Here is a 26,543-nt window from a genome sequence, read left to right on the forward strand (position 1 = left end):
ATCATCTACATTTGATGTTTCCACAGTGTAGTGTCAGCAGATGGTGTCAGGGATTCTGTGAACTTGATTATTTTTATACAATTCTCAGTATGGGAGGTATAGAACTAAAGAAGAGGAATAAAGGAAAAATGTCCTCCTACGCCCTGCCATTATGTCCTCCTTCTATTTTTGTGCAAAATGGCAACGAATGTGAAAGCCAGGGACTCTTCCTCACTGTTTGTCTGGTGCATAACATGTCCACTCATATTGCTGTAGGATGCTGTGGTGGAAGGAGTGGGAATTTGTGATCAGAGGACCTGGATATGTGTCCTAAAGCTATCGCTTATGGATGTGACACTATTGGGCAGCTCACTTCACCTCTCTGAGCCTCAGTTTTCTTATTCTTGAAATACACTGTTTCAGACTTAACTCTTATTACTGCATCCCATAGACTTTAGGCTAAAGCCAAATGAGACTGCTTGCCTTTCCTACTCCTTGCATCTTCCCAATTCCATGTCTTTCCCCAGATTGTTCCCTTGACTTGGCATGCTTTTCTTATCATCTGCTTAGTAAGATCTTACCCATACTTCAAGGTTTAGATCAATTACTTCCTACTTCAGACCCAGGCTTAACACTTATGGAGGATATTCTTAGTGTCAGAAGTAGTGAGGGTGCTCACATATATTATCTAATGCAACTACCAAAATTGTGGAGTACTGATATTCAGATAAATCTGTTTATTCTATCCTGAGTTTTTTTCAAAAGAATTTGAGAAGGCCAGAAGGTTGGGAATGTTTTATATTTTTATTTCATAGTTAGGAAAACTGGGTTGAAACAATTTGCTTTTGTTCATATAGCCAGACTTGGGTGAAGAGATGATTAGAATCTAACTCAGAATTTGACTACTGGTCTGGCACTTTGTTGTATTTGTGAAAATCTTGTGAAGGTACCTTTGACTCCCTAGGTTTGGTCTGTCTCTCTAAGCCACTGTAATCCTTCATTTAATGCTCCATGAATCATTCTCTTCCTTACACAATCTGACAAATCTTACTTCATTCTGCTATTATGAGTCCTTTGAAGGAAAGAAGGAACTGGGGCTTGCTGATCTGGGTATCACTTAGCAATGTCCACCTTAGGGCCTCGTGTAAAATAAGGACTTAATAATAGCTATTTTGGATGAATACAGAGTATTTCCCCAAGCCAAACTTTGAGTAAGCAGCTGCATTTCCCTTAAGTTCGCCTGATAGCAAGTGTGTCTGTGCTGACTGGTTAATAATTACTATGTACCGATGACGCATGTATAGTAAACAATACTTTGACTATGTGATTTCAGGCTAAGTGTCTTTCTGAATTTAATTAAGATATGCCATTATATTCTTTTCTTTATGGAAATTAATGGAAACAAGCAATAGATCATCACAAGCTTATTTATAATCCATTTATTAGCTGAAAGATGAATTATTTTGTTTACTATGTCATCAACAAACCTTAAATTAAGAATGTACAACCTTAATCAGAACGTAGGCTCCATGTGTGCAGGCATCTTGCCTGCCATTTTCGCAGCGACATCACCAGTATTCAGAGTAACAGTAGATGTTTAGTGGTAATTGTCGCATGATCGATGAGGCTGTAGCTTTCATTCAGTGATGAACTTTGGACTCTTTAGATATTATCAGGATTAAAACTTGTAAGACACTTTCATATAGGTTGTCTCTTTTGATCTTCACAACAACCCTGTGAGGTACTTAAGGCAAGTGTTATTACCTTCGTTTTACAAAAAAATCAACTGAGGCTCAAAGAGATTAAATGACTTCAGAAATCATCTACCTAAGCAGTAGCAGGTGACCAAGACTTGAATCCAGTGTTCTTCCTGCAAATCCTGTGTTGTTTCTGGGCTTTCATGTAGTTGGTAGAGGATATACACGTAGAATACAATATTGGCCAAGGCCGTCGTGTTAGACACCCTTTAAGCTGCTTTCTGGAAAGTTATACGTAATAAATTGAAGTGACTTTCACATCTGAAAGATGGTGCCACCAAGGAAGCAATGTTACTGAGTTTGTTGAAAGACTGCTGAATCGTCCTTTGAGCCTCACACTAGGAGAAAGACAAAGTACAGCCATTTCATTCTCCAGTTACTTTCTTTGACTCTTATTTATTGGCTTGTCTGAACCATAAGCTTATTTAAGGCTTCAGATTCTTACCACAGTCTTCTAAATATCCTTTAGTACTCTGCAGTTTTTGTTGCTACCAGTTGAAAAGAGCCAGCTGACTCCTTTGGTATTTTTATACTTTGTGCTTTTTTGTTTTGCTCCAGTGTTTTCCACCCAACGCGAAAGTGCAGATGCTGTGATTGCTACTTCTAGCTCGAGACATCTGCTTTTCGGTGGGTCCTTTTCTTTCTTTCGTTCCCAATTATCATCTTTATGTGCCACTGCTAAAGTATAGAGTCAGATCTTGTCCTTGCAAGAGAGAATACTCTGTTTTTAGCCTCTGGATTCTCCCATGGAAGGCAAACTGAGTTTTAAGTTGCATTTGTATACTAAACATCTTCAAATCGAAGGACCTTAAAATACTCCTAGAAGCACAGTTACTTGACATAAAAGCACTCATCTGAAGTCCGTAAATCTAGGCGCAATTTTGAATGGGCGTAAATAAGAAGCACAGAGAAAATAACTAATTCGTTTAAGGCAATTTTTGTCTTTCTATGCTCCCTTCTTGCTTTGTTTTTTTCTGATTCCAGTCAAACAGAGTTTACACAGCCTGTGACTAGGAATTGCTGTCTGTTCCAAAACCTACCCAGGAAAATGATGGCTTAGGTCAGAGGCCACACACTAGCTGCCCACAGGCTGTATTTGGCATGCAGAGTGTTCTTAAAAATTGCATTAATTGAGAACATTTAATTGAGAGATTTCAGATATGATTCTGGATTTCTGGCTTTTTGTGAGAAAGGGGAGGGTGTGGTTGAACAAAGCTCACGTTTCCATGTGTCGTCAGTGGGCTGGAGTGGAATGGTTTCTGGAGGTGCATTCGAGGGTAAGAATGAGCCCTCTTTCACTGACTTACCTGACTGCTCCTACTGGCCCCATTGTAGGTCCATAAGCAGCTTGCTTTCTCCTTCTCTCCCTCCCTCCCTCCTTCCTTCCTTTCCTCCTTTCTTTCCTTCCTTCCTTCCTTTGTTTGTTCCATCATTTGTTCTTTCCTTCTCTCCCTCCCTTCCGCCCTTCCCTCTCTCTCAACTTCCTTCTTTCCTTCTCTTCCCTTCCCATTCCTCCCTCCCTCCCTTCTCTCCCTCTTTCCCTCCCCATCCCTTCCTTCTTCCCTCCCTTCCTCCCTCCTTCTCTTCCTTCCTTCCTTCCCTCTCTCTGTTTCTCTCTCTCTCTGCTCTCTCTTTCTCATTCTCTCTCCCTCCCTTTCTGTCTCTCTCCCTCCCTTTACCCCTCTAGTATTATATTGGTAAATAGTTAGCTAAATTTATTTCCAGATATGTATAATTTGCCCCTTTTTGAGCATTTTTAAAAAATCCATCGTTAAGGTGTATGTTTTTATAAGCCCAGAAAAGAAATATAGCATGAATTATTTTAAAGTATTCTATTTTAAAGTATGAAAAATACAACCTTGGCATCATTGTTTTCATTATCACACTTCTAATGGAAAGAATTTGGGGCCTGGAGCTATAAGACCTGATTTTGAGTTCTGGTTCTGCCACTTACTAACATTGACCTTAAACAAGTCACTAAACTTCTCTGAGCTTGTCTCCTCATCTTTGCAAAGGGGCTAATTATATCTGCCAGCCTCACGGTCATGGTCATGCGTATCAGATGTGATCATGGGTGTGAAAGTTCTTAGTACACCATATGGCGCTATGCAAGGGAAAGATACTTTATGAAGAAGCAGAGCTGTAGCATCTGGTTTTGCAAGGAGCTTGGAATCTGGTTACAGAGACAGGACTTACGTATAAGATGAATAACAGTTGAAAGTATCCTACTGCCTGCAAGGGATGGAGGCATTAAATGTTATCAGACATGAGAAAAAGTGCATGATCATCTAGTATAACCAAACTCAAAATTAAAAGGGCATATATAGCATTTCTTCCATTTATTAATTCATTTATTCCACAAATATTTATTTTGCATCGACTCTGTGACAAGAAGCATTTTAATAAGTGCTGGGGATAAAGTAGTGAAATAGAGAGCCTGGGTTCTCACTGTAGGTTCTAGTAGGGGGATGGAGGGACAATAAACAAGGAAACAAAGAGATCAACATTGTAATTTCAAATACTGTAAAGTACCATGAGGAAAATACGTATAGGTTATATGACAGAGCTGATGAGCAGAGCTGTTCCCGATATGTCCCATTATGACATACTGTCTTTTTTTCTTTATTTTTATTATGATAAAATGCGCATAACATAACATTTATCCATTTTAACCATTTTAAGTGTACAATTCAGTGGAATTAAGTACATTCACAATATTGTGCAACCATGACTACTATTCATTTTCGGAACTTTTTCATCATCCCAAACAGAAACTCTATACCCATTAAACAATAACTCTCCATTTCTCCCCCTGTTTAGCTACTGGTAACCACTATTGTATTTTCTGTCTTTGTGAATTTGCCTATTCTAGATATCTAATATAAGTGGAATAATATAATTTTTACTTTTGTGTCTGACTTATCCCACTTAGCATGTTTTCAAGGTTCATCCATGTTGTAGCATATATCAGAATTTCATTCCTTTTTTAAGGCTGAATAGTATTCCACTGTATATAAACACCACAGTGTTTATCCATTCACAATATTACCTATTTTAACATTATTTGGTAATAAGTCTAATTTGTAGAACACTTTGCAAAGCACCTTAATATCCCTTGTACATGGCAAGAAGAGCATTAACTCAGGGGTTACTGGTTAAACCGTCACAAAACTGTAGTGTTATCTGACACAGTTGTTTTGTGTAATATTCTGTCTGATGCATCTTGAATTCTTGTTCCCAACAATGAAGTAATGGGATATAAATTGGGAGGAAATAAGGTCAGTAGGTTTTCAGCAAACATGAAATGACAATGGCTGTAGTGTGAACTGGTCCTACCTATGCCCCTAATGTAGGACTTGCCTCCACTCAGAGTGTTTTTGGAGCATTTTTCTAAAATAGATTCGGGTAATAGCCTTCTACCACCACCTTGGGACATGATTTCACAATCTAATAAATGTCACCGCTGGGAAAATTTCTCAACATTGCACGTTTAATCACTCAACTGCTGCTTTGCAGTGTGATTGCATACTGCTGGAACGTACCTGCTCCGTGACTGAGGAAACCAAGTTCATCCATAAGGAAAATGGTAGGAGTGGGAAGAAGTGGCTGATGGCAAAGAGAAGGTAGGGTTACTGTATATTATGTGATTGATTTTATTCAGAAAAGGAAGTCCCAGATATTGGGAAGGGTAAAAAAGTGAGATTTAAAAAGGAGCTGAAATATTGTTGCAAAAGGAACAATCCAGAAAGCAATCTATGACAGAGGCTTACTGTAGACTGAGGTTTATAACATATAGCAGTTGCTGCTTTGATTCTAAATCAGTTGAGTTCTCAGTTGCTTAAGCTATTGACTGAAAGCTGAGTATTGTACTTTGCTATATGAAAGTCTGGTAATGTTCCCCTCTTCCCTCAAAAGGAGCTGATTAAGATATATGAAGTTATGCACAAGTATTGAACACATACGAGGAGTGTGTATACAGTGTAGTTATAAGAATGCACATGTCCCAGCGTCACTGTCTCTTTCATTGTGCATTGTGAAGTTGTTGTGCTTGGAGTTTAATGCTTGTACACAGGGTTGTCCAAAAATCTTGCTCAAACTATTATTCTTAGCAAACTGCGAACTCTAGTGAACTTGATTAAGCAGCCTCTTCTCTTTTCGTGGGTTTCTTCTGAGGACATAGAATGGCATGCCTTTCAACATGTAGCTGTCACTGTCTTTCTCATGGTGTATTTGCTTTTATAATTTTTGATGGTGAGGTTGAAATGTGTTAATCTTGGTGCCTTTTGGGGGATGGTTATATGAGGCAAGCCTTCAGATATACAACTTCAGCATTTCAGTTCACTTACCTCTGAGAAGGTTCTGTGTTGAGGGGAGGGTCTATGTGGCAATGGTTTATCGGTAAAGGTGTCTTTCTCTTCTGAATGTATGCTGTTAACTAGCTAGTGTTTGATGACATATTGGCCATACAGGATGACTGAATTGTCAGAGAGAAGAATCCCTCATACCCATAGCTGTAGCCACAGTGAGAATATATGTCCTTGCACCACAAATTTTATACTAACAAAGAACCCTTAAAGGTTAATTTTTTTCATCATTCTCACTTATTCTTTTGCTCCTTTGCTAGCATGAAGGAGAAGGAGCTGGGTTGGAGTGGATTTCTTCTGTGGCCTCATTTCCCAAGAGAACAGGACACTAGAGTGAAAGGAATAAAAGTATTTAACTAGTCCCAGTGGTAATAGAGGAGACAAATAGTTAGAGCTTATTTCCTGACCATAAATTATTTGCTTTAATAACTATAAAAGTTCTATTGAAGAAAGAAAGAAAATATTTTGTTACGAACCCTCTACATGGAACTTAGAAGTTACATGCAGAGCTGGCTCTGTTTTTGCCATACATAATCACAAAGTCAGATGCTAGGTTTGTCATTAGCCACCTATAAAAGGGTGCATGTGATTGGAAATTTTCTTTCTTCTCGTATTTAGTCATACTTCACTCAACAGTTGTGAAAAGTAGCCATCTCTATATCGTTCAGGAGGGGGTGCTTCGTGAGTTTTCGTACTGCCCATCTCCTCCCACCTATTTCTAACTATATTGTGACATAGCATAGTCATTACTGTAAGAGGGTGGGAGGAGATAAATCTAAATTTTTTTAGTTGTTGACATTTTGCCCAAAGTTTTTGTAGGAGAGGAGATCGAATATAAGATGAGGTTTTGTGTTGTCTAGATTTCAATTATCCAGCCCTCTCCTTTATAAACATCACCAATGTACCATCATTTGGTGGTACACATACATTTTATGTTAAATTGTCTAAGCTAGGTTTATTTCAAATTAAATAGCTTTATCACATTTTAAAGTTTAGCTCAGTTACATTCAAATTTGCTTATGGCTTATTGTTTGACATCATATTTTGCTTGTTACAGGTGGTTCAGTATGAAATCTCACTTTGATCATACCATATAACCATACTGCCTTTTGTTTATTTTTTTCTGTGGGAAGAACAGATTTGGGTCCTGGAAATGATAGTTCATAATTTTAAAAAAATCAGTAAACAAATGGTAAGGATAGGGGCACTGAATACAAAACAGAAATGCAGAGAAAGTATGTAGTTTAATATTGTGAAGTGCAAAGAGATATGAAATTTAAATCTAATGGATAAACTACCCTCAAACTATTTACAGCTTCCGGGAAAGGAGTAAAATGCCCCAAGAGGGCGTGTAAGAACGAAGGGCGTGTGTTTAGTCCTGTCTTCTTGATGCCTTGTGGTGCTTATAAGACAGATGTGCAGATCAGTTAACTGGTTATTCCTTGTTGAATGAAGAAGGTAATCACAGGAGAATTTTAAATGAATACCATATCATAGCTAGCATTCATAGATTGCTTACTATGTGTCAGGATCTGTGCTTAGTACTTTATATAAGTTAGCTCATTTACCATCCCAACAGCTCTTTGAGGCAGGTGTTGTTATTATCCACATATTATGGAAGAAGAAACCGGAGCTTTGCGAAGTTAACTAACAGATCTCTAATAGCTAGTATATAGCTAAATCTCAACCCTACACATCTGACTTCAAATCTCATGCTCTTAATTGCCATATTAGACTAAATTTGCTACAATTTTAACCAGAATAAACAACTCAAGATCATGTCAATTGGCCAGCAGAACTGCAGGCAAATTGAAGAAGTAGTTTCTAGTCATTTCTTCTTGGGTCTGTGTGCAGAAAACAGTCAATCAAAAAACAAATGAAAATTTCATTATTTTAGAGTCTACCATCCTCTATGAAATTCTAAGCTTGTTTTTCTTTAGACAAGCATGCTTCCACATAGAAGTCAATGTCAGTTTCTTGCTTAAAATAATATAATTGAAAACGAGAGTTGGCAGATTTGGCAACTAAAATTACAGGACACCCAGTTAAATGTGAATTTCAGGTAAATATGATAAGGGGTTAATTTCCAAAATATATAAGGAACTTCTACAACCCAACAGCACCAAAGAAAAAAAGGTTAAAAAATGGGCAGAGGACCTGAATAGCTGTTTTTCGAAAGAAAACATACAAGTGGCCAACGGGTATATGAAAAGATGCTCGACATCATTAATTATTAGGGAAATGCAAATCAAAACCACAATGAGATATCATCTCATACCTGTTAGGATGGTTGTTATCAAAGATCCAAAAGATAAGTGTTAGTGAGTATGTGGGGAAATCGGTAGGAATGTAAAATGGTACAACCATTATGGAAAACAATATGGAGGTCCCTCAAAAAATCAGAAATAGAACTACCATATGATCCAGGAATCCCACTCCTGGGTATGTATCCAAAAGAATTGAAATCAGGATATCGAAGAGATGTCTGCACTCCCATGTTCATTACAGCATTATTCTCAATAGCCAAAACATGAAAACCACTCAAATGTCCATCCACAGTTGAATGGATAAAGAAAATGTGGCATACACATACAACAGAATATTATTTATCCTTAATAAAGAGGGCAATCCTGCCATTTGTGACAACATGGATGGACCTGACCTAGAAGACATTATGCTAAGTGAAATAAGTCAGTCACAGTGGAATAAATATTGCATGATTTTGGTTATATGAGGTATCTAAAATAGTCAATCTTAAAGAAGCAAAAATTAGAATGGTGGTTGCCAGGGGATAGGAGGAGGAGGAAATGGGGTGTTGTTCAATGGGTATAAAGTTACAGTTATAGAAGATGAATAAGTTCTAGAGATCTGCTGTAAATATAGTGCATATAGTTAACGATATGGTGTTGTGCATTTAGAAATTTGTTAAGAGTATAGATTTCATGTTAAGTGTTCACACACAAACACACAGCACAGGGACACAAGGAAACTTTTGGAGGTGGTGGATATGTGTATACCTTGATTGTGGTAATAGTATGATGAGTGTTTGCGTGTCCAAATGCATCAAATTGTATACATTAAATCTGTGCAGTATTTTGTACATCAATTATATCTCAATAAACCTCTAAAAAAAAGAGATAAATTCCAATTTAAATTGGCATCCTGTATTTTGTCTGACAACCCTAACTCAGGTTGCCACTTTTTGGGTCTAGTCTCAATAGATTGGTGTCTGGTAGACATTGGACACTTAATTCTGAAAGTTTTAACTCACCTTTCAGCAGACCATGTGGTGTAAATAAATGATAAAAGGTGCATCATTTAAAGATTGATCGCTTTATAGCCCATAGGGCACAGTAGTGGGATAAATAGTGTTTCCTTTATCCAGTATCATGCCAATGAGGTGATTTCCTTTTGATAATTTTCTAGATAACTGAGAGCTAGCACTTCATTTTAGCTTTTTCTGGTGCACACATGTCTAAAATGCACCACTTACTTTTGGGACTCATTACAGAGTATGTGGAGCCTTGTTTAACCATTGTTGAGGTGAAGATTGAGCCAGTAGGCAGAAGATCCGGATTCAAGACTCTCTTCTGCCACTTATTACTTGTTTTCAGATTATTCTTGCAGAGTCTACATGTAATCTGAGAATATTAATACATGCAGAGCTTAGTTCAGAGTTATCATGAGGATTCAATGATATCTTGAACGAGCCAGTACATTTTAAGCCAGTATGTTTAAAACTGTAAAAACGTACATAGTAATATTAATAACTTCAGTTAGCATGCTGTGCTCCATGTATCTCTAGAGGCATTTGAGGAGTATACTTAATTATCCTAGAATTCTGTGCATTTATAGATTTGACAGGTATTCTCTGATATCCTGGTATCAGTATTCATTTTGCAGAGCCATCAGAAGACTCTGTAAATTAGCCCTGCTTCCATTTTTAGCCTGTTGCTTCATATTCTTACATTTTAATTCTGTAGACTTAGGATAAATTTCTAAAAGTAGGTTCATTTCTCACCTATGATTAAAACACTTGAGCTCTTTTATTTGTTGCTCAGACTTTTTATTTCCCATTCATTTCCATCCAGGCTATGTTCCAGATATTGTTAATAATATATAATAATAGCTACAGTTTGAGTGTCTCTTCTATGATGGCTTTGTGTTAGATGCTTTATATACATTGTATTTATTCCTTACAGCAATCCTACCAATATCTAATAGTATTCATGCATTCCGTATGTGGGCATTGAGGCTCAAAGTTGTTAAGTAAACTTGACAAATTCATTTAACTAATATGTGTTGGAGCCAAGTTCACGCTCAGGCAGGTATTTCTGACTTAGGAGCCCATGCTCTGAGAGAAGGACCTTTGAAGAAATAGTAACACCTCTGGTTTATTATATATCTTTCTTTTATTAAGTTCAAACTGTCACATGGTTTCTTGTTTATTATAATAACATTCCTGTTTGAGAAAATAGGTGACATTCCCATTTTATAGATAGAAAAGGAGGGAAAGTGATTCAGATGTAATAACAGATGCATGGTTTGCAGTTTAGGTTAGCCCTGATCATTTCAGGGGTCTTCCTAGTGCTCTCGTAAATCTTAAATGATTGCCTTACAGCCTTTTTGTCTGTTTGGGGTATTAGAGCTTGGAGCTCTAGAATATCGTATGTTTCAGGAGAAATAATTTAAATGATAATACATTTCTATTTCGTATCATTGCGTTCTCTAGATGGCAAAGGCATTTGTACAAAATCAGCACTTCGGCTATATGTTACTAGGCATAAAAGAAAAGCGCTCCTGGGTTTTCGTACTCACAAAATTGCAGTATTGTGGGGAAATGAATGGAAGTATAACATTTGGATGAAGGAAGGTGGTAATCGTGGTTCTTAACTGAGGCTTGTGTTTGCTGCCAGGCAGTCCTTAGGAACCAATAGAGCTTTCTTGGCTAAATCTCCAGGGTTGACTTCTTAACTGAACAGAATCCGAAAGGTAGAGTCATTGCAAAACACTGATGTATGTATCAAAAAAACAAAAATGAAGATTTTTAAAAGCAATTGTTTCAATTCAGAAAGAATTGAAAAACTGATTTAGATTCTGAAGTCTTTGTTTTGAAGTTACTTAAGAAAATGTCTGCTAACTGCACTAATCATATGGCTGACAGATGAAAATGCAAAAATATGACGTTTTGATGATGATTTACAAGATGGGAGGTCCAGATTCTAGTTGGTTAACAGGGAGGTTCTAATTCAAATAATGTACTTGGTAAGTGTGGCTTGAAATACTATATTGGGTATATGATATAAAATGAAAACAAAATGAATGGCAATAATAAAAATCACTAGGATCAGCCACCTCAGCTTTTGGATGATATAACACACAATGTTGGTAGGATTACATGATTATCTCTTAAATTTGTTACTATATATTCTTATATTTACAAATACATACATACATGAGTCCCTTAGACTTTAATACACAACTATATCTACTTAGTCTTTTTCTGTCTATCTATCCGTTTATCCATCCATCCATCCATCCTCAATGCTGATATCACTATCTACCTACCTCAAAGATAATTGCTATTTCAGTAAATAACTTGGATATAGTAGGTACACTTATAACATTTATCATAAAATGCTAGTCCAGTTGGACATTATTGTTGGATAACACTAATAATGAAGTGAAACTCATGACTCTAGATGTCCTATTTAGTAGGATTATTCCAATAACCTATCAGCAAACAAAGATGATTTAGTTTTGGAAGATACATTTGTTTCTATATAAAATGTGGAAATTAAAAGTAATAATACTGAATAATAACTTATACTTGTAGAACCTAAAAGTTTACAAGAACTTTAATCTTCATAGTCTCCCCTCTTTAACTTTTCTCTTCCTCTGCCTCTTTCCCATCGCCTTCTTCAAGTCTCTCTAGCTACCATTCTATCTTTACTTCCCTTCTCTTCATGCTTCTTCAAAGAGTAATCTAGTATGTTTCCATCTTCTCATCTCTCACTCAGCCGTCTTCTCACTTCATCTTGTATCCCTCCACCAGTATGTACAGTGCTCTTGCCTTTGGCATTCCTAGCTGCTGAATATTTAATTGTTTAAATTAAAAGAAGTAATGAAACTTCTCCATTAAAAAGGATTCCTCTCTTTTTTTCTGATTATAAAATCAATACACTCATTCTTTCATTGAATGTATATTGACGTTCTATGATGTAGGTATTGTTCTATATGCTGGAGTGGTGATTAATAGATGGGATCTACCCTCATGGAAAGGACATTTTAATGGAAAGAAGAAGAAAATAAACACTTAAATGTGTAAATAAGTGAATAAGATAATTTAAAATTGTAATAAATGCAGAAAATACTATAGGATACTGGGAGCAAGAGAGACTGTGGAGTGGGTTTCTCTGGACTCTGGAGGGCAGGGTGGCAAGGAGCACTCTGTGGAGGTGATGGTAAACAGAAGCTCACCACGCAAAGACAGGAGGGAGAGCCTTCATGGCAGAGCAAACATTTGGTGTAAGGTCTAGAATGAGCTTGGCAGAAGTGACAGAGGGAAGGCCAATGTGGCTGAAGTGTAAGGAAGGAGGGAAACACTGTGAAGTGAGGTCAGGGAGGTCGAGGGGGGAAATAATGTTGAGCCTCCTCTCCAGTAAGAAATTGAGATTTACTCTCATTTCAATGGGTAGGTAAATTCTGGGATGTTAAGCAAGGGTAGGGTGGAGTAATGTGATCTGATTTACATTTTATAAAGTTCATTCTGGTCCCTCTGAGGAGACAAGGAACTTGCCTTACCAATTAGAGCGTTCTACCTCAAGGGTAGATTCCTGCACTAAATTCCGTCATTCACGTCTACACCACCGTACTTCATTAACATCAGGTTGGTATGAATATTAGATCGATGTAGAGAAATGTCCTAAAAACACTTGTACGTATATTGCCTTATACAGCCTTCATTTCTGCAGAAGGGCCGTAAGCTCCAGGGGAGGCCAGGTGGTTGGATTCTAGGCCCCAGTTTTTATTTCCATTGTATGTAAGACTCCCTCCTTTTCCTCTGCCGTCTTCCCTTCTTTAGACCAGTTAAACTTACTTTCTGTTTTTATGGGGAAATGATTTTTCTAGTAGCATAATAGTTTTCAATTCTTGCTTAGTTACAATGAAATGGACTTTTAACATTGGTGGGGAGGCGAAAGGTTTTAAAATCATCCCAAACTCTAAGTCTCAGTGAATATAACTGAAACTTGTAATACAGAAGAGAAGACTGGGAGAAAGTCTGAAGATTTAATTGTCGGTCTTCTGCTTTGACAACTTTTCACTTCAACGTCCTGCCTGCCAAGGTTACCATTTCTCAGTTATCCTGTTTCCCTTGTGCTCCTTGCAAGCTGCTGCTGCTTGGGGAGCAATTTCAAGGTTTTATCCTCCGTCTGTATTTAACCTTCAGTTTCCAGTTTCTTCTTCCTTCAGCTTTTGCTGTTAGAAAATTCACTTAAATTTTGCTGTTTTTACAGATGAATGTGACAATTCTGAAAGTGCATTCGGCCCTTGACTGTGGTGGAAATTGGTAAACTGAGACCTGGTGTTTAGCTCCGTGAGTGAGAAGCAATTGCCCTCTCCCTCTGGGCTCTCACGCAAGCTCAAGAAGAAATGGACCATTCAGCTTTTTTCCTTCGGGTTTTCTTCTTTGCTATTGCCCCTTTGTGGGAAATCCTCCATCACTCCATTACACTTCAGTTTGCTCAAACTTGATTGTTATCTAAAAATCGGTTAGAATAGAATACATTACAGCCTGGATCTCTCTCATCTCTTTGTCTTCTTTCCCAGTGTGCCCTTTCTTGTCTCCTCTTCCCTCACCCTTTTCTCACTTTCCTCTTCCCGTTTGTCCTTTCCTGAGTTCATCCTAAAGAAATGACACATAAGTGCTTCCTCCTCATATTGACAGCTATACAATATATTTGGCTCTAAGGCACCACCAACATTCAATACTCATTTACCAGCTATTAAGATGAACCTTGGGCAAGGCCCTAGGTATTCACAAATGTATGGAGCATAGTCCCTATCTTTAGGAATCTTATATGAGCATGAGGGATGGAGATAAGTAAATGGAAAATTATAATCTAGTGTGGCAAGTGGCTGGTACCCATAAAGAAGGTATTGTTCGACATGGCCTTGAGCAAATACTGTAGGAGGAATTCTAACCTGCACCCTGACCAATGACTAGAAACTAGCATTTTGAAGAGTAGATGGGGAATGGGGTGGGTGACTGATATGTTTCTGGTGACATGGAGGTGAGATTTAGCTGAAAGCCACTGAGGAAATTTAGTAGAGTTAAAATATTGACTATGAGTGTGTATGGAGAGAGAGATGGGGAGGGATGGCATAAAACAAGATTAGAGACACAAAGAGTCAAAGTTTTTTGTTTTTTTTTTTATGCTAATATAGGTTTTTAATATCTTGCTAAGGGTTATGGCCTTTTTTCCCCTGAATGTTAGAGGGGAATCATGTGAAGGTTTTAATTGTTTGTCAGGCACTTACTAAGTACTAAATACTGCAAACATAGTCATGAAAAAGGCAGACACAGCTCCAGGGGGATGGCAATATTGGCAGCAGGAAGTCCAGTTAGTAGGCTGTGGCCCGTGAGAAATTTTGGTGGTCTGAACTGCAGTATTGCAGTGGGGATTGTGTACATTGAAGAGATAGTCAGGAAGTCGTATGCCCAGAAGATGGTAGCTGACTGGACGGCGCTGGGGATGGTATAAGAGGGAGAAAGCAGGGGTCTTCACAGACTTCCAAATGTTGACCTGCATTCTCCTTCCTTTCTTTGTTTGACAGCCTGGTGACATTGTGGGTGTTTCCAATTCCATGTGTCTAGCTATAAATTTGACCAGCTGTCAGTTCTGTCATTCCATTTGGTGGGTGCACAATAGTATAGGAAATACAATGGGTCATTGACCTTGTAAGAGAGGACATTTGCTATGGGAAAGCTATTATAAAGAATTATGCTAAGCAGCTCTTCTTGTCAGATGAGTTTTGCTAAACTGTTCATTCTGTTATATGATATGCGGTACAATAACATTGCAGGGATTGGATGTAGAAGAGGAGGCAGGATGGTTGAAAAGTAGAGAATCTCATAACAAAAGAAAAAGTTTGAGAATCTCCTAACAAAACTAGTAGTAAGAGTGCAGAGAGCAAACAAAGGCAATAGAATGGAAGATTTAAAACAGGCATTTGGTTTACCGAGAGAAAATATTAAACCAGATTATTTCTCTAAGAGGCTTCCTGAGGACAATTAATATCCTGTGTGACTCTGTGGAAAAAGGTTTCTGGAAAATGCCTTTTGTTAAAAAGAATCTAGTTAAATTTGTTGAACTGAGAATTTTACAAATATATTTGCCCCTTTTGTTTTTCATTAATACTGTATCAACATTCCGTGGAAGTGATGCCTCACAGAACATGCCTAGGGAAATGCTGGTCTAACCAAGTAATGATCACAGTAATGGTTAGCATTTATTATCTTCTATGCCTGGTGTTGAACTCTTTACATAGACGATCTCATTTAGTCTTCATACCAACAACACTGTGAGATGGATATTATTATTATCCTCATTTTACTGACAACAAATATACTCCAAGTTTTAAGTAATTTGCTCAAAGTCATATAGCCAGTAGGCAGGAAGCCAAATTTTAAACCGAACAATCTAAAAGGTCAAACACCTATTCTTTTGTACCTTATTTTGACTTGTGACAAGACCAATGTCTGTGAAGGAATTGCAGCTTTTGGTGTCACTGAAACTCCCTTCAATCATCTCATGAATGGGCCTGGCCTCTCATGCACTCAAGGACTAAACACAGCATCCAAATGACTAAACGTTCTTTACCTCATCATCGTTGAGCCCCATACATGCTAACCAGTGGGCCAGGCATTTCATATTCCTCGTCCCATGTTACAGAAGGAGAGAGTGAAGCAGGAGACCCAGAAACTTGTACAGGATCACACAATCAGAAGCCAGTAGAGCCTGGACTCAAATGCAGACAGTCTGACTCAGAAGTGAGTCCATGTTCTTACTCGTGCAGTGCTGCCTCCCCAACATCTGAATTAGTGTGCACAGCAGCCTCAGGCCAAGAAATGTTGACATTTATCTATATTAAAATATATAATATATTAATTAATTGTGTCATGCATTTATCCAAAGACTCTTCTTCAAAATTGTACAGCTGGTATTGCTACCATGAGTCATATTTTTGGAGATGAAATATTTTGAAAGTGAGGGTGTAAGGGAAAAGATAACTTAGAGAATTGAAGAGGAAGAGGATTCAGGCTAGGTCAGGAAGTGACCTCACACACTTGCAGTAGAGCCAAGGCAAGAATCTGTAGGTCAAACAAGAATGGAATTCAGTGTAGGATCTGAATCTGAGAAGGCACTGGCTGATGGGCATGTATTTTATCTCCTTCATAAATACATGCAGATGGATTATATTTTATATCAATTTTGCTTACTCTTTAGCAATGTATTGTAGTTAATGTAAGGATTTTAGAAGGAATTTTTACTCTATCATTAAACGTGACCTCAGCCAAATTTCCAAATTTCATCATCTATGAAATGGGAAGAGATCTACCAACATCCCAAATTTGTTCTGAAGAACAATTGAAATAATGTGTAAAGTGCTAGAGAAAGTAGATGTTGAACTTTTATTATAGGTAGCTATTATTTTATTATAACAGTTCTTTGCTTTCCTGAGTTTTGCGGGCTCAACTTGAAAATGTGAACTTGGTATTTTTCATTCTGCTTTTCCATTTTTCTCCTACTTCTGGTAAAGTACAGCACAGTGGATTCCAACAATATTAAAACATCTGTGTGTCTCCAGTAGTAGTGTTGTTCAATAAGGAAGCTGTTGTACTAGGCGACTTTTTTTGAAAGCACATTAGAAATAATAGATTTGAAGTGACTTTATTCTGTGCAGCAGTTCATCTAACACATTTTATCTAAACTGTTTACCCTGACCATTTGACTTGGCGTTGAACAAGGAATCTTTAAAAAACAAGTAAAATAAATCACTTGTTTAAAGATTATTCAAACACTTGTGCCTTGGATTTTCTGAATAAGTTAAATCTATACTGAGGGAAAATGGTAATGTTTCTCAGTTGATTTAGGCTATTGTTAAGTGAATGAAGACTGACCGAGGCAGGGCCTCTCATTTCTTGTATCATATCAAGGAACTTTATTTGAAAAACTTTGTATTTTTTCTGTTCAGAGTTTATATACAGTGAACAGCATTTTAAATACAAGAAATGCAATTTTCAGGTGTTAAGGTGTCATGGGAAACTTTAAATGTAGCACAGTTATAATGGAAAAGCAATGCTTTCACATACTTAGGATTTTTATTATTTTTTATTTGCAGGATGAGTAAGAGATACTTACAGAAAGCAACAAAAGGAAAACTGCTAATAATAATATTTATTGTAACCTTGTGGGGGAAAGTTGTATCCAGTGCAAACCATCATAAAGGTAAGCTCTTCTGCTTTCTTTCTCAGCTCTCTGTGGAAGGTGCCTCCGTCTAACGCAGGCATTGTGTTCTGTCTTCACTGGTCTGTTAATTTTACTAGATATGAGTCCCTTGTGGCACTTCTCTTTAAGTAAAAATGCAGAGAGAGTTATCCTTAATATGGCTTTGATAGGGGAAGCATGATTATTTAAATGTTTCTAGGATTATTGCCACTTCTGCAAATAGTGTTCGAAGAGTATGGAATCCTGACTCTGCCTTTCCATTGTCATTTCCATTTTAAGATAGTGAGGTTAAAAAGTGGAGTTGACGTGTAATAAAGATGAGTTTTAGATTGTCCTCATCCTTGTAAGGAAAGCACCTTTAATGATATGTATCTTAATAATGAGTGTATATGTAAATTTCCCTTCAGTGCCTTTGGTGGATCATTTTTCTCCATGTCAGAGTACCTCTTTGACCACCGTTTGGACTCTACCCCTAGTATGATATTTAGCAAGCTCAATTCTGCCATAGAACAGAGTGAGAATATTTGTTTTATATACATGTGTTAAGCTTGACAGCTCAAAATTATGCCCTGTTTTTTTTCCTGAGTATAACTTGGTATAATGAATAACTACCTTTTCCAAGTGAATTAAAAAGGGGCTATATCTGAACTGTCTCTACCATAATCAAGTATTCATAACCTGAAAGGTCATTTTAGATTTTTCTGTGAAATAAGATTTTACAATTTAATTCTCAGTCCTCTGTACAGTCTAGACACTAGCAGTTTACCATCTTATTTTATTTTTGGGTGAAGAAGGAGTTAAGACTGCCTTGAATTCTGTAACACTTAAATTAGTTGCACGTGTGCATTTAATTAGCATCACGTGGAAGATTAACACCAGAGAGAGGAAAGATGTGGTGTGATAGGAGGAAAGATAGGGAGTGATGCCTATAAGACAAAATCTTTTCCCCTGTGTTTGAAACCCAAAAGTCATCTTTTGAAATATGAATGTTATGAAGAGGTCTTTCACATTTCATAATCCTGTTTTCGCCCCACAGTGTGTGTGTGTGTCTATATATATCTATATTTTAGAGTTTTTTTCTTTTCTTTGATACAGCACACTAATCCACAAATCAAACTTTAAATTCTCTTTAACAATTGTTATTAGTGTAAGATTAAAACACTGTTGAGGAGGACGTTATTCCCGTGCCTCCAACTTGGCAACAATGAACGGAATTTAAGGAGAAAGTAGTGTTAAATACTCACCTCTTAAAAAGAGTTGCAAATTGCTGGGGCCAGGCCCCCTGCCTTGGGCTTAACTAGAGAAGACACATCATCTGTACTTTCCAGATGGATGGTCACCCCAGTGCCCCTTCCCAGCCTACACGAGAAAAATTGAGAGAAGTGGGGGAGATTCATAGAACTGTGGGTATCAGCCTGGTGAAGCCAGGGTTTGTGGTAAAGACGCTTTCTCATTTCCAAAGCCAAGCAAGTGTTGGGGTCTCTAAGAGAATCGCTCGTAAAGACTGCCCCACGGTGAATATCGTGTACAATTTTTAAAGCTATTTTTAAGAATTTTTAAGTTGTGTTATGGGCCAAGAAAATACTGTTGAGCATAGCAGATTACACATGGTCTTAGAAAACCTTCTTGTCTTGCTGTGCCTTTTCCACCCCGCCCCTGATGTCTCGGGTGAAGACTTTATGAAAGGTTTCTCCACCTCCTCTTCCTTTCCTCCTTTCCTTTATATTTTCCATACAAAAGGCCCGTTTTGTTTAAACTATTTTATATTTAAAATAATGAGTGTCATGTATATGTGGGTTTTAGAACATGTTCATAAAACGAACACCAGTGTGCTCACCATTCAATTGAGAAATGTAACATTTTTCGTACTCTTGAAATTGGCTGTGTATGCCACTCTGATTTCATTCCTTTGTCTCCTTACCCAAGATAATCACGGTTCTAAATTTTGTGATTATAATTCCTTTGCTTTTGTTAATAATTTCATCATATATTTATATATCTTCAAATGACATATTGCTTAATTTTGATTGTTATTGAATTTACATAATAGTATTGTACTGTATTCTCTGTAATTTGGTGTTTTGCCTGATGATATATTTGTGACGTTCGTTATAGTTGATGGCATGTAGCTGTAGTTTATTCCTTTTTTTTTTTTTTACTATTGCTCCATATTTTATTGTATGAAGTCACCAGAATTTATGTAATTATTCTCTTGTACATGAACGTTTGTTGTTCTATTTTCTTGTCATTGTGAACAACACTTCTGTGAACATTCTTGTACTTCTCTCCTGGTGCACGTGTGCAAGGGTTTCTCTAGAGCACATTCCGAGGAGCAAAATTGCTGGGTCACAGGGCGTGCATCTTCAGTTTTACCAGATTATGCCAAATGGTTTTCCACAGTGGTAGTACTAATACGGTTGTCCAAGGTATTTTCTTACTATCTTTGTAATCTCTGCTGTATCTGTGGTTGCGTCTCCTTTTTCTGTCTGAATAGTACTCATTTGTGTCATAGCTCTTCTTTTCTTACTTAGTTTGTGCAGATTGCTGTGTATGTTACCAGATTACAGTTATCAACTTGATTAGTCTGCACAGCTGATGAAAAGGATCTTGGTAATGACCCAATAGCTATATTCCACTGCATTCCACTCCTGGGATCCCTCAGATCTGCTTGCTTCTCGTTAAGTTCACTTCGTCCAGGCATAGCTTATCAAAGATTCTGGCTAGTTACAGTTTCCAAGAAAATGTACTTGAGGAGGAATGGGGGTCCCCCCACCAGTGCAGTTGTACCAAGGCCATTGTTGGTACTCATCATCTGCCCACCTCCCTGGGCATTTTAGAACCCCCTCTCTTTTGGGTAGCACTTCTGCTTGTCTAGGCGGCTTGCCTGATGTTTTACCCAAACCTCATACCTGAGGGTTCTGAGCCCTAGATTATCATGTTTTAATGCTGTGTTGTTGTACGTACAAATTTAAAGTTATAATTGGGCATAGGCCAAAAAATGCCCCAGTGGATCTTCTGAGAACCTAACGTATTCCTCCCTGCCCCCATACACAGCAGCTACCCTCTTGCTCATGATCCTCAGGGACATTTGCCCATCAGTATTTAACTCCTCTCTCTTCTTGCTGGCCCCTGGGGCTGACCAGGGAGCAGCCATAGCTTTACGTTTAACAGCACTCTCTCTGTTTCCTCTGGTAGAAGCATCTCCCTGATGGAAACCAGTATTCCTACACTCATAGAGTCTGTTGGTAGTTTTCACAGGAATATTTTATATTTGATAATTCTGATGGAAAATTTGTTTTACTCAATAATTTTCAAGTACCTACAATAAAGGCTGAGAATATAGCATTCCATAAAAGAGGCAAAAATCTTTGTCTTCATGGAGTTTTTGTCCTAGAGGTGGGAAAATAGGTAATAAAAAGAAAAATAAACTGTTTTATTGTATAAATGCTATGGATAAAAATGAGGAAAGAGGTATAAGAAGTGTTCAAGAGGGGTTGTAACTTTAAGTAAGGCCTTTGGGTAAGGCCTCAAGTTTCCAGTGGAGCCAGCCATGGAAATATCTGGGTTAAGGATGTTTCAGGCAGAATGAGCAAGTATGAATGCTTTCAAGTAGGAACATGCCTGGAGACAATGAGCAATAGCAAGAAGGATGATGTGCATAGAACAGAATGTGTAAGAAAGACAGTGGTAGGAGATTAGGTCATTATAGAACAGGTAAATGTAGAAAATGAAAGAACGGAATAAATAGCTCTCCAAAATATCAGTGCAATAGCATCGTGCTCTCCAGAGCAACCAAATGGAGAATTGTGTTACTCTGTTTTCTGAACACGATGTAGAAACACTGCAGAAATCCAGAGCATTAGGATTTGAAAAATTATATCTAAAAATCAGAAAATGCTACCTGCTTAATAAAATCTTTTGAGCTTTGAGAACTAAAAGTCCCTCTCATACAGACAAATAAGTTTACTGCTCAAACTGCCACAGAGATTCAGTCCTGAATTCTCACGATTGTATGGAGCTGGGCATTTTGGGAGGGGGTGGTGATTAACTCAGAGCATTGTGACAGCCAGTCAGAAAGTATAAGCAGTATTTCCCCCTTGGAAGCAATTACATTAGGTCCAGCTTCATATATTGGAGATCAAAGAGGAAACATTCAGTTTAGGACTCCAAGTTCCCAACATAAAAATCTAGTCATTAATCTTAGAAGGCCAATATGTTTTCTTGCCTTTTCTTCTTCTACCCATCACATCCAAACTAAATCTAAGGGGAATGAGTCATCATTTGATATTTGGGTTGGAAAAGCATCTGTATTTAGTGTGAAAGAGATACACTTGGGTGAGAGTTATACACGAAAAAGAAAGCCAAAAAATTTCATCTGATTAGGTAAGATTGAATATATGTTATCCTCATTGTCATACAAGGTTATTACTAATCTGACTTGGAACTTTTGATTGAATGGAATGTTTTCAAAGAAAAACAAATTTTAAAGTAAAGATGATTTTTAGTTCAAAGGCTGGATGAGAGAGCAGCCATTTAATTTTTTTTCATTTTGGCAGCTCTTCATTTGTTTGTTGGTTCATTTGATGGTTTATTCATTTATTCAACCAACTTCCCAGTAAACAAAATCTATATTGAGTGTCATTTAAGTGTTGGGCTTTAGGTCAAGTTCTGAAAATATAAAAGTGAGCAGAACAGACATGATCCATGCCCTATGGAGTTTACAGTATAGTCGAGAAGAAAAACAATCTACTAGACAAATATTTAACTACAGATGGTATTAAAGTGCTGTAAAGATAAAATTTCAGGATAAGAGTATATAAACTGTGAAATGGATGGAGGGGATCAGGAGAGTCTTTTCTAGAGCAGAGACATTTGAGCCGAGATCTGAATGCGGGATAGGAGTTAAGTGGACAGGGGGTGGGGCATCCAGGCAGGAGCAGTACTGTGTGCAAGGTGCCAAGACAGAAGGAATAGAATGCTCTGGAGCTAAACGAAGATGACTGTGTCTAGGGGGCAAAAAGCAAGGAGAATGGCGATGCACAATTTGGCAAGAGAGGGGGCTGGGGCAGACCCTTTGGGGCTGTATTCAGAATGCTGGTTTTCTTACGGTTACAATTGTTTGATCCAATTTAGCTAGGAGATTACTGGGTTCTCTTGGGCCGGTTTGCAGCTGACTATGATGTACACCAAAGTTTAAGAAGCTTGATTTATAATTCATAGTGTTTTAAGGACCTTGTTTATGAAAACTATTGAATTAATGTCCTAAGAGAAAGAAAAATGGCCATAACATAAACTGACCCTACTCTGGATTTTTAAGAACACATTTTATTATTTATTTTATTGAATTTTCAAAGTAATATGTGTTTATTTGAGAACCTTTGGTAAGAAAGAAAAATGTCAAGAGGAGAAATCAAGTTACCCATAACTCTTTTGCATACAAATTATTACATGACATTTGGGCATATTTCCATTTGGTTTAATTTATGAATATATTAAATATATTTGAGAGCTTGGTGTTTATTCATTTATTTAATTATTCATACATTTATCGACACGGACTAAGTATGTGAGAGACTATGCTGATCTGAGCTGGTGATTCTGCTTTAACTTATGCAGATAAAGTTGCTGTTTTCCTGGAGTTTACCCTTCCATGTCCTGATTTTTTTCCTTCTTTTTTTTGTTTTAAGATATCTTTTGTTTCCAGAATAGTGCATAAAACACGCATGTACACTCAAAAGAATCATTATAAAGCAGACATTTGGGCAACCACCAACCAGGACAAGAAACAGAGTGTTTTCAGCTCCTCAGAGCTCCTTACGCCTCTCTCTGATCACAGCCTCTCCTCCCACAGACGTGCCCCTTTCCTGACTTCCTACCTCTAAACAATAGACTGTTGTTTTGTCTGCGTTTTAATTTTGTAAAAATGGAATCCTACCATGGGCATTGTTTTTAGTGTTTAGTGATTTGCTTCTTACCCTCAACACTTTCTCTTGGGATTCATCCATGTTGTGATATAGGATTCCATTGTATGAATATACTGTGATGTATTTCTCTCTTTTCCTGTTGACGGACATTTGGGTCTTTCCGGTTGTTGGTTATGATTGACAGTGCTGCTGTGGGCATTATTATACACGTGTTTTGGTTTACATGTGCAAAATTTCCCCAGGGTATATTTCTAATGGTGGAATTTTATGGGTCATTTGATAAGCACATATTCAACTTTACTTTTTTCCCCCACTTAGCAGTATAATTAGCAGTAACCAATGTGTATTTACTTATATATTTAAAAACTATCCATAAACACAAATTTTAATTGGGCATGGAAAAACATTATAATAATGTACCCTAAATTATTTAACAAAATCTTTGTTGTTAGATTTTTTTAAGACTTTTTTGTTTAATACTAATATAAAAATTTTGTGTGATGATTTTTGTTCATATTTGATATTAATTCCTTTACATAGCTAACACAATGTGAATATCTGTGGTCAAAAAGAATGAAATGGTTGGGTTTGTATCATTCAACATTCAGTCAGGAAAAAAGAGTGGTTTAAAATAGGGAAGTGGTTACAAAAGTGTTGAAAGGGCTGGAGAAGGAAGTAGGGAATGGTGGTACCCAGAGACTGGTAACTGCTGAGGTGGACGAGCACACAGACAGGCGGTGTGACCCACAGCTCCTGAGCGTGTCTGCTGCTGATGTTGCTGAAGCACTGCGGAAGCTTTAGGAATTAGGAATCACTTCCACTGCCACTGAGAAGGAAGCCTGGAACCGGTTCCCTCATGATATTGCAAGACCTGGCAGGCTGAATGGTGCCAACGCTGCTAGACTCTGTGCCAATGCTGCTGAAGCCCACAGGTATACACATTATCCTCCCTTAGCACTTCTGAAGCCAGAAGCTGGAAAAAACCAGACGGCTTCTTCCTTCTTGCAGTTGTCCTTTCTTATGAGTGCCTTTCTCCGAGAAGAGGACTTCAGGATGGAATTCAATATGCAAGAAATCTACTGGAGGAAACACTTTTGAAGTATAAAGGAGGAGGGAGCAGGAGTAGATGGGGGTGAGCCTTCAGACCATGAAGAAGGCTGACACCTGTGAAGGAAGAGAAGGAAGGAAGGAGGATTGAATAGGCAGAACCTCAAACTTCAGCACAGTTTAAAAAAATCTTGACCAGGCCAGTTTGGAGTCCCTGCAAAGGTTGCCCTTAGAGGGAGGCCCATATTGGGCAAAGAGGCCGGGCTATCGTGTTCCTGTCACGCTCAGTCACTGACTGATAGGAGCTCGAGCAAAGTGTGGTCTTGGCGAGATCCTGCGATGGATCCACAGGTGTGGCGGGTGAAGGCCATCAGTCCACTCTGCTCTTTGCTGTGGGTTCTTTGGAGGGAGATCTAAGCACACATCTTTGTAGCTGCCACACTTCCATGGGCAGAATCTAATCAGAAACCAGCCAGCAAGGGAGTGTAGGAAATCTACTATTTAAGCTTCCAGATCCCTTCAATACAGAGAGGAATACAGAAGGGTAAATGTTGGGGAAGAAAATGACAAATATCTGCCACAGGAATATTTATACATATTGTCGAATTTCTTTTTATTCCCTCACAAAGGTGTATAAAACTTCCCATCTCACCACTCTGAAAATATTGGCTACTAATTTTTTAAAAATATCTTTGTTAAGTTAGAAGGTCCTGAAATGGTCTCTTATTCATATTTTAATCTATATTTTTGAGTACTAATGAATGGATAAAGTTAATTTTTAAACTATTTTCATTTTCTATTATTTGAATTATTCAATGCCTTTGCCAATTCAATGTTTCTGTTACTGATCTTTTTGAAAACCTTACAGATCTCTTAAAACTTGGTCACATTCTTTGTATATTTTCAGTTTATATGCTTTTCAAATTTATTATGTTGTTTTAAAATAAAGTTTATATTTTTCAAAACATAAAATGTCCTACGCTATTGTTGGAGAAAATTTGGAAAACATAAAAATATAAAGAAGAAACTTTAAAACACCTGTAATTCTGCTGCACATTTGCCACTATTAACTTTCAGTTACTATTCATATAATAATATTAAGAATATGGGGCCGGCCTGGTAGCGTAGTGGTTAAGTTCCGCGCACTCCGCTTCAGCGGCCCGAGTTCATGGGTTCGGATCCGGGGGGCAGACATATACTACTCATCACGCCATGCTGTGGCATTGACCCGCATACCAAAAAAAAAAGAAAAAATAGAGGAAGGTTGGCACAGATGTGAGCTCAGCGTGAAGCTTCCTCAAGCAAAAAGAAGAAGATTGGCAACAGATGTTAGCTCAGGGCCAATCTCCCTCACCATAAACACACAAAATATATATATACTGTATCCATAGATTTGTTCTCTCCTTTCTCACTTCTTATATTGTGAGCATTTCTTCATGTTTCCTGTGAAATTATTTTTTTAACCATACTGTATTATTGGATATTCAAACTGTTATTTTTCTCTAGTAAAAATAATGCTACAATGAACATTCATAAGTGAAGTTGTTTATTCCTGTATCTGTTTATTAGGCTAGATTTATGATTCAATAACTAGGTCAAATGACTTAAATTTTAAAATATTATTGTGTTTTGACAATATATTTTTAACTATAAAAAGAATTTGTCTTTATTTTAGGATATTTGGAAAGTATAAAAGAAGCTCTAATGAGATAAAAATAATCTAATATACTCAGAGAATGTTCATTTATTAATATTTATACATATAAATATACATATACATATAAATAATACATATTAGAATGTATGCATTTTGATATGTGTTATCAAGTTGCAAACATTCCAATTTACATTCCCATCAGCAGGGAGAGAATGCGTGTATTTACACACCTCTGTCAACACTGAGATTTATCATTCTATTTAGTATTTGCCAATTTCATCCTGTTTTAATTTGCCATTTTT

The 26,543-nt window shown here is 37.4% G+C and overlaps 1 protein-coding gene across 4 annotated transcripts in view; it reads left to right on the top strand.

The window, feature by feature from the left end:
• The window catches only part of TAFA2 (TAFA chemokine like family member 2), a 410,445-nt gene that overhangs the window by 266,996 nt on the left and 116,906 nt on the right, over positions 1-26,543 (top strand). For all 4 annotated transcript variants that reach the window (XR_015554917.1, XR_015554919.1, XR_015554918.1 and 1 more), the window contains exon 2: positions 17,507-17,613. Coding sequence is in view for 1 of the 4 variants with exons in the window: in XM_014786691.2 (XP_014642177.1) it covers positions 17,508-17,613 (106 nt within the window). In the remaining 3 variants the exon portion in view is untranslated. The remainder of the gene's footprint in view (positions 1-17,506; positions 17,614-26,543) is intronic.

Source organism: Ceratotherium simum, chromosome 17 (assembly GCF_057802395.1).
Source record: "Ceratotherium simum simum isolate JZ-2026a chromosome 17, ASM5780239v1, whole genome shotgun sequence".
In the NCBI taxonomy this organism is placed as follows: Eukaryota; Metazoa; Chordata; class Mammalia; order Perissodactyla; family Rhinocerotidae; genus Ceratotherium; species Ceratotherium simum.